Source organism: Triticum urartu, chromosome 4 (assembly GCF_003073215.2).
Source record: "Triticum urartu cultivar G1812 chromosome 4, Tu2.1, whole genome shotgun sequence".
Taxonomy (NCBI): domain Eukaryota; kingdom Viridiplantae; phylum Streptophyta; class Magnoliopsida; order Poales; family Poaceae; genus Triticum; species Triticum urartu.
Window position 1 is genome coordinate 32971128 of NC_053025.1, and position 9679 is coordinate 32980806.

The following is a 9679-nucleotide window of genomic DNA, read 5'->3' on the forward strand; positions in this document are numbered from 1 at the left end:
GGGCACTGGCAAAATCAGGAACAACATCTCAGATTTTTGTGAGCCCATCAGCCAGAAGCATATCCAGGTTTTCCATATCCCTAGAACTAGTAACAATGAAGCTCATAATGCAGCAAAATTAGCTAGGGAACAGGGTAATGCAAACCCACACAGTTCTAGGTTCATATGTACCAATGTTGTTCACTCTGATAGGCATTCCCCCCTGATCCAGGCTTTAACAGATGCTATCACTCATGTAAAATATTTTGAAGAGAAATGAATGGCACCTTGAGCGCCTTTGCTTGTTCGAAATAAAGAGGAAAAGGCGCCTAGTAAGTCTAGATATAGATATCTATGGATAAATATCTACTATGGTACGGTAGAGTCCCAGACACATAAATAGATGGAAGAGTCCCAGACACATGAATAAGATGGATTCCACTCGACAGAGCACAGCAAGCAAGACAAGTTAAGCGCAGATCTCACCTGCTCGATGGCCTCGTCCATGTTTGTCTGTTTGACATCGAGAGTGGGGATGAAACCAGTGGCAGTTAGTATCTCAGAAGGTGATGAATAGCTTAGCTTAGTGCATAATCAAGGATTTTATATACAAAAGACAGGCACCAGGCTAAACAAACTTCAGATTATTCAGGGACAAGGAGGCCTACAGATAATTACAGGTTCGATTGTACAATGACGCACAGAGCACGCTGCTTGAAAACGTTAACGTCAGCTCCATCACTCAGTCTTCCCCACCTTGTGGACCTTGTGGATCCCTGGAAGCTCGCCTGAACCATGTCTTGAAGGCGGTAACCAAATGCTGGCAGTCATCCACGTTGCGAGTTGAGAACCCGAGGCATTGTTGCAGCAGCTCCTGAGCATCCGGGACAGACAAAGTGGAGATGATCTTAAGAAATGTCCCCTCCAGCTCTTGGCAGTTTGACGATTTGTATCCACTGTGCATAGGTTGGGCGATGTCCCTGCAGACATTCAGGACAGGAAGCCAACTTTTGACAAGCTTCATCCTCACCTGAGAAATAGAGGTGACACATGAGAGCCCAAACCCAGTGGTATACAACAACAATGCTACAAGCATAAACTTGATGTAGTGCAGTCTAAGAGTTTTTATAAGAAATCTGGCAACAGAGAGCTAGAAGATGTCCAGAATATATAAATTGCCAGTTCTGTTTTGTTGTAGATCAAGATAATTGGCAGGGTCACAAGAAGTGCTACATTCCGATACATCAAACTATTCAGAGACTGATCATTTTCTCAAATTTTATGCTGAACTAAAAACTGCAGTGGCTGTGCACACTGGATGCCAAGCAGGTGGTGGAATGAAAGATGGCACAGCAAGCAATTAGTTAGCGTCCAAATGGGTGTGACAAAATACAACTAAGGCCACGCTTGGATGCGGTGTAATCAAATACAGACGTATTTAGTTTACACATGCATCTTACCGGCGACTAGCAGATTTCCAGTTGGAAACAAAACGATGGGCGGAGATCTGTGTCTTTTCTACAGCGGTATTTGAGACGAAATGGTAATCCAAACAAGGCCTAATTGCAGGCTCAGGCAGGACACTTTAAACATAAACAAGTTCATATAGCAGATATAGATGCAAAAAGCTGCATGAGCAGATAATACCAAGGATCGATTTTACAGTGAATTATATCATGAACATTGTGCACAGAGCCAACCAAGAGCCCACTTGTAAGATTCGAACGACTAATGGCACTAGATAGCATGTGGAAAGGGTTAGATTGAAAGTCCCCATAAGTCTTGATGTTTTCAGGAGCAAAATCCACTAGCTTATGAATTTACGATACACAACATGGGGGAGTCTCTACATTCAATTGATACGAATAAAATGGTGCTTGTGACTTTAGGACATCTGCTAGGATGACCTACTAAAAAAAGCCCATACCACCTATTTCTATTCGGATGGCCCTGCTAGCCCTTGACCATAAATACTTGAGATGGATCTGGCAGGCTTAAAGAAAGAAACTCCACTGGGCCTGGCTGAAAATGCACAAGTGTGCATGACTAACAATATTCCATTGTAAAGCTAAACAGGAAAGAGGAACCACTCATCCTAACCATTTGCTCTCAAAAATTACCACTTCACTTACTAAAGAAAATCTTAGACCATCTCCATTCACCAATAGCTCGAACCAGTTCGAAGGGCGTGTTTTCACCATACTGTGCATTATCTTATTGGACCCAACGGATATTTGCAGAAGTAACTTTCTATTCACCTGAAGGCATGAATTACCCAAATCTTGATTCATCCTCATAAAAGCTTTCCATCTGAATAGATTCTGCTACCTATCTATCCTCTACAAGACCCTCCACCTATTTTTCTAATTAGATACCTTTCATTCAACTCTTAACCAGTTCCAGTTCCCACCACAAACATACTTCTATATCAACCAATCAACTCCTTTATTAGAAGAATTCCACCAGAATTTTGCCTAGAACACATGCAAGCTTCCAGGTCATCATAGGGTCTCCGTTACTATAAGAACTTGGAAATGCATTCTATTAGTGCAAGAAGTGAATGGAACTCTATTACTGGAAGCACCAGCACATTAATACTTCAAAAAGTTCTATCATGTTCTAGGTGAGTCTTCAACATAAGTACAGATGGTCAATCCTACAGAAAATGTGACCTAAAAGTACACCAGAATCAACCAGGAAACCACCATGATTACGGGAATGGGAACCTACAGCCTTATGTCATATCCAGATGCAAGTCATGGCTCAAGTATAAAGAATGGAGTACACTTATTGATATTTTGTGCTAAGATTTAACAAAATGTCAATATCACTAATTCACTAACTTATATCTGTGAAAGCATTCCATCAATAAATTATAGCAAAAGCTGAGGCAGAGTTAGGTATTCAAATATAGCATGAGATCATTTCCACAGGTAAGCTACTGCACATGTACACTCACACAAAGACATAGTACTTAGATACGATAATATCTAACCACGAACACTGTAGCAAATCATCTAGCATGACAATACCAGAGTATCTGATGTCACATATGGATAACTCACTGACTGATTTGCAACAGAATCAAGTGATCATATTGGAAGTTAGGCACTTAGCATCGTAGCATATTTCAAGAAGTACTAACATCTACTCCCTCCGTTTCTAAATATTTGTCTTTCTAGAGATTTCAAATGGTCACCACATACGGATGTATATAGACATATTTTAGAGTGTAGATTCACTCATTTTGCTCCGTATGTAGTCACCATTTGAAACCTCTAAAAAGACAAATATTTAGGAACGGAGGGAGTATGATAGACTTAAGATGGAGATGTGTCATCTTGCAGACTAACCTGCCGAGGAACCAGTGTCTCCCCAATCATAACTGAATGAGCGAGCCTGAGGGTGCATCTGGTCACAAGCATCGGGAGCCCAGGAGCCATGTTCCTCCACATGTCAGCATCATTGAGCAACTTCTGCAAGTCAGCAGCAAGCGCAACCTGCTCGCTCCAAAGCTTCACCGCGTTATCAGCCACCCTCATGTCCACCATCCTCTCAATGAGCCAGAGCAGATGCTTCACATTCAGGACCGCCGAGTGCAGGTTCAACTTCTGTATCGCCTCTCGCTCGTCGCTGTCGACGGCAATCCTGAAGTCGGGGCTGGCGTACTTCCCCAGGAGCTCCTTCACGGTGTCGAGCCGGGAGAGGAACGCCTCGTCGAGCACCTTGTGCACGCAGTCGCGGGAGGGGTAGTCCTTGAGGAGCATCGCCACGAACGCCTTGGTGGCGGCGGGGACGGGGTGGCCGTGGATGGCGGAATGGATCAGGCCGTGCAGCATGGCCTCCGAGGGCGACCTGGCGGCCGCCTCGCCCGCGGCTGCGGCGGCGGCGGCGGGGGGGAGGGAGACCCTGGCGAGGAGGTCGGCGGCCTCGTCGCCGGGGAGGAGCGGCGCGAGGTCCAGCACGCGGGCCTCCTCCTCCTCGGACCAGGGCACGGCCTCGAGGAAGCGGATGCAGGCCTCGACGCAGGCGTCGAAGAGGAGCTGCAGCGCGACGGGGAGGATGTCGAGGGCGTCGGCGGGGGAGCGGATGGCGCCCGCGAAGTCGAGCGTGTGGAGGAGGCGGACGACCTCGACGTGGGCGTGGAAGGGGCGGGCGCAGGAGGGCGCGGCGGGGACGGCGAGGGAGAGGCGGCCGGCGGGGGAGGAGGACGGGTCGGGGCACCAGCGGTCGGAGAGGAGCGCCGCGAAGTAGCGGGAGCGGAGGAGGGACGCCGAGGAGACGTGGAGGTCGAGGAAGGCGGCGGGGTCGGGCTTGACGTCGGCGTCGTCGGCGGAGGAGGGGTCGAGGTGGAGGCGGAGGAGGAGGTCGGCGCCGGGGAACGAGAGCGGCGGGGAGGAGGCGGAGGCGGCGACGGGGCGCGGGGGCGACGCCGGCGACGAGAGGGAGGAGAGGCGGGAGCTGCTCGCCGAGCGCTGGCGCTTGCGGAGCGACATTGCCGTCGGGTGTCGGGGAATTGGGGATTTTTTTTTTCTTCTTTTCTTCCGGTTGGTTGCGCTCCGGGGACGGGGACGGCGAGGAGGGGAGGGGAGGGTCCGCGGTGGAGTGCGTCGGTTAATCGGCTGCTCTGTTTTTTTTTTTTTGAGGGTGGCTGCTCTGTTTTTGGAGGGGACACGACAAAGGGAAGCAGGGGAATGGATTAGGATGAGGAGGATCCATCTGGATGATGACACCCCATTAATATCTCCTGCAAAATGTTGTCCACCAATATCTCTTTTTCTTTTGCAAATTAAAATAAATTAAATTACCCCATTTATGGGGTGGTAAAATGAAAACACCCCATTGACTATCCTTGAAAAAAAAGGCACCACATTGATAACTCTTGAAAGTAAAATTTTAAAAACCATCAATATGGGCTCGTTCGGTCCGCAAGATTTTTCTAAGAATTTCCATGGATTTTCAACCCTCGAGATCTTGTTTCCATGTATGTATGATATCTGTTTCATAGGAATGGAGATACTGGATTCCTTGCAATCGTGTCCATATTGACCTAATTTCTAAGTATTCTTAGCATTAGGTGAGGAGACTTCATGAAAAAAAATCTTGAAGGTTTGAGAGGAGAGGGCACCCGAACCTTACTTTTCCTATTCCTTTAATTTGGAAATCTCGCAGCTCTTCATGGATCCGATAAATTTTGAGTGCTCTCAATGACACAAAGTGTAATATATTTGTGCGGTTTGCATTTAAGACATGTAAAAGACGAGACATTTCGTTGTGACCGTGCAGTGATATTCTTATTTCCACATTGTCGTTGCCAAAGAAAAGTATTGGCATGTTGACATCGTATGAAAGGTGGTTTGGTAGAAAAATTTATATGATTTTCAATTTGGAGGGGACACGACAAAGGGAAGCAGGGGAATGGATTTGGATGAGGAGGATCCGTCTGGATGATGACACCCCATTAATATCTCCTCCAAAATGTTGTCCACCAATATCTCTTTTTCTTTTGCAAATTAAATTAAATTACCCAATCAATCAATGGAGGGTAAAATGAAAAAAAACATTGAGTATCCTTGGGAGAAAACACCACACTGAAACTCTTGGATTTTTTTTTAAAACCAACAATATGGGATCATTCGGTCCGCCGTGTGGGTAAATTGTCATAGTTTCCTTTCTATCCGTTAGATATAGATCGAATGGCCTATATTGCTGGAAGATCTCTTTAAGAATTTTCATAGAACTGCAGCCCTCAAGACTTTGTGTTCCATGTATGATGTTTGTTTCGTAGGAATGGAGATACTGGATTACTTACAATTGTATCCCTAATGACCTAATTTCTAAGTATTCTTAGCATTAGGTGAGGAGACTTCATGAAAAAATCTTGAAGATTTGAGAGGAGAGGGCACTCGAACCTTACTTTTGCTATTCCTTTAATTTGGAAATCTCACAGCTCTTCATGGATCCGATAAATTTTGAGTGTTCTCAATGACACAAAGTGTAGTATCTTTTGTGCGGTTTGCTTTTAAGACATGTAAAAGACGAGACATTTCGTTGTGACCGTGCAGTGATATTCTTATTTCCACATTGTCTTTGCCAAAGAAAAGTATTGGCATGTTGACATCGTATGAAAGGTGGTTTGGTAGAAAAATTCATATGATTTTCAATTTCGTAGCACAGGGAAATAAATATAACATCTAGGATTTCGTAAACTTCTCTGTGAAATCTATTACATTATTAAAGCAACGAAGGCACAATCTTAAATTATCATTTTTTAAATATAATTCCAACATGAAGATTGATAGACATAAAGACAGTGATAAACATTAAGTCTCAAGAGGATTTCCAAAGGGAAATTGTTCCACATGATGTCCAATGACTATTATTTTCGTCGGGATTCAGATTTTCAAAAAAAAAAAGATCTAAACCAGGCCTAAATGGCTGCTATTAACATGTTGGTAATGGTAAACTATATTTGACGCTCGCTATGTCAAATGGTAGGCAAGACGTGCTTCACCCATTTTTATGGGTCAACCTCAACCCATCTTTGCGATTCACCTATGTTTCTCGGCATGTACAACGGTTGGTTTTCTCTCAAAAAATATATTTTTTCTCGCATTTTCATTTGTTTACTTTTGGCTCTTTGTTTTTCTTCATATTTTAATGTTATGTAATTTTTATACTTTTTTCCAAACACACAATGAATATATTTTTTACATACATGATGAGTATTCCTTAACATACAATGAAAAATTTACGAAATACGTGATGAACATTTTTCAGATACGTTTAAAGAGAATAGTATAATTTTCAATTCTTCAGCTGGTTACCAAAATTTGTAAGATTTTTTTTAAAAAAATTGCAATAAAAATTTATAATAATAAAGAATGAAATTATTGGACAATACTATGAGCGGCCATATAGGAGAAGCGTGAACGACTATAACGTACCCAGGGCGGCGCGGGAGCTATTTATCACTTATTGTGAGATGTTAGGGCGCTACTATACCTCGCCTCTTTATTAGGGGTGTACCTTTTCTTTTTTGAGAATCTTTTGAGGGGTGTACTATACCTCACTTGACGCGAGGTGGAAGACAGCCTCGCTAGAGGGAGCCGGTGCTGGGCCGGCCCAACAGGGACGTGGGTCGTTGCATTGCCATTACGTCGATGTCAAACTAATTTTATTTTTTATTATTCCCTTTTGTGTATATTTTAAACTAATCAAATTATAAAACTTAAACTTAGATATAAATTTAAATATTTGTAATTCTTAAAAAAATATAAGACAATCCAATTTTATAAACTGTTTATGGCTTTGAGAAAAAATGTTCATGACATCTCGCTTAGGCGAGCCATTATGGCTCAGCCCAGTTCGGGTTCCAGCGGAATTAGTTTTCTGTCGCTGTTTTCTATATTGTTTCCGTGTTGGTTTTTATCGCAGTTTTCTCTATTTTTGTGTTTCCTTTTACGATGATCTTCTGTTTTCTTAATTTTCCTGTTTATTATTTTATATTAATTTTCTTCGGTTTTATTTTTGGTTTTATTTGTTTTTCCTTTTATTTTCACTGGCTCTCTCCTTTATATTTATATTTTTTTTCTTTCCCTTTTTTCAACAAATGTCTACTTCTTTCACTGCACATTGTACACTATTTTTATAAATGTGTAATATTTTTCTGATACATATTGAATATTTTTAAATACATGATTACATTTTTTTAAATACATATTTTCATCATTGTTCCGAATACATGCTAAAAAAATAAAATACACTTTGCAGTCTTTTTAAGTGGTACAAAACTATGTTTTTAAACTAGTTGAACTTTTTTTAAAATATCATGAACATATTATTTAATTGTGTGAACATTTTTGTAAATGTCATGTACATTTTTCGGACTGATGCAACACTTTTTTCTTGAATTACATGAACTTTTTTTAACATTTTTTATTTTTTGTGTGAATATTTTTTCGAAACACATCAACATATTTTAAAATTTCAGCATTTTGTGAATTAACCTGTGGTTGGATGTTTAGCAGGACAGTGATATCCTCATCCACAAGTCCTAAACTTGGCATTGGTGTTGGATTTATTCCAGGCATTTCGACGATGTGCGTTAAGTGAGAGAAGACATTTCCGTTGACTACGAAGACTTTTGTGTCGACTTCATCAATCTCAAGATGATGTGCCGACTCAGTCTCTCAGAGGTGCTCATAGGGTAGGGTGTGCATGCGTGCATGTGTTCATAGGGTGAGTGTATGCTCGTGTATGTGAGCGATTTTAATTATACTGGGTAAAAAAGGTCAGCATTTTTTCAATGGGAAAAACCATTTTTTAATTACACAAAAAGTACATTGTAGAAACATTTTTCGTTGTCACAAACATTCATTTTGAATAATTAAACATTTTTAAAGTGTCATATACAATTTTTTTAATGCTATCAAACTTTTTTTAAATACTTAAACATTTGTCATGAATACATAACATTATGTGACATTGTATAAACATATTTAGAACACCCTATAAAGCTTTTAAATTTTAAGAATTTTTTTTCTGTTTTAAAAATATAAGTAGAAGTAAAATATGCGCTGGTCCTCCGGCGCTGGACTACGCCCCCCACACCCCATTGAGGGCGTCCTTGCGGCAGGCAGGGGGTTGGTTGTAGCCACAAGAGCTTGATGCAGCCCATGAAATGAGTTAGCCCCCCAGTCCGCCCTCTCTTTCCCTCTCCATACCGATCACTGAACCACGAGTGCCATTTGAAATCCCTCAAAAGAAAATAAAAAACGAGTGCCATTTCAGGCCTTGTTCTGCGTCGATTCTTTTCTTTGTTCTTTTATCTGCGTAAACATATATATACCCCGATAGCATAAAGTAAGTTTTTTAAAGGATATAAAGTAAGTTTTGCTGAACGTATGATTTCGAGACAAAAGATCTCTACTCCTAATGTCTCAGTTGGTAGGTCGCGTTTCGGGTTTTATTTTCGTCCCACCATTTTCGTCCGGTTTATTTTCGTCGGTTTATTCGTCCCCTCCACTCCTCCAGCCACCCACGCACGTAGCCGGAAAAACACTCCGCAAAAAAAAACACTCCTATCGATCTAGGTCACAGCCCCATCGGTTCAACTCCTACGAGACCGCCGCCGGCGGCGGCATCACCCATCTCGATCCAACTCCTTCCTCGGTTTGTATTTAAGACATGAAAACTGTTGTGGCCATTCAGTGATGTTCTCATTTTCACATTGCCTTTGTGAAAGAAAAATATTGGCATGTTGACACCGTATGAAAAGTAGTTTGGTATGAAAAATCATATGATTTTCAATTTCATAGCACAGGGAAACAAATATAAAATCTAGGATCTGATAAACTTCTCTATGAAATCTATTATATTATTAAAGCAATGAAGGTGCAATCTAAATTTATCATTTTTTTATGTATAACTCCTAGATGAAAATTAATAGACATAAAGGCAATAATAAATGTTAAGTCTCAAGAGGATTTTCACAGGGAAGTTGTTCCACACGATGTCCAATGACTATTATTTTAGTCAGGATTTAGATTTTCAACAACAAAAAATGTTACAAACAACACTTAGGAAACAAAAAAAGTCAGTCAAGAGGTTTCTAAAACCAAAGAGAAATATGAAAACCACATAGAAACACACTTAAAAAGAAGTAAAAAACCAAAAGAAACCGGTGAAAAGGCAAAAG

General features: G+C 41.4%; 1 protein-coding gene across 1 annotated transcript; it reads right to left on the reverse strand.

Moving 5' to 3' along the window:
- Positions 1 to 530: 530 nt before the first annotated feature.
- On the reverse strand, positions 531 to 4623 carry LOC125550469 (BTB/POZ domain-containing protein At3g05675-like). Its single transcript, XM_048713468.1, has 2 exons — positions 3333 to 4623; positions 531 to 1009 (listed from the first exon to the last, which is right to left on the reverse strand). The coding sequence occupies exons 1-2, from the start codon at positions 4473 to 4475 to the stop codon at positions 722 to 724; spliced, it is 1431 nt and encodes a 476-aa protein (XP_048569425.1). The 5' UTR covers positions 4476 to 4623; the 3' UTR covers positions 531 to 721.
- Positions 4624 to 9679: the final 5056 nt, after the last annotated feature.

Coding starts and splice junctions, on each gene's coding strand:
- LOC125550469 (XM_048713468.1), bottom strand. CDS start 4,475: ATGTCGCTCCGCAAGCGCCAGCGCTCGGCGAGCAGCTCCCGCCTCTCC. Junction 1,010..3,332: donor AGACACTGGTTCCTCGGCAG/GTTAGTCTGCAA, acceptor TCTATTTCTCAG/GTGAGGATGAAGCTTGTCAA.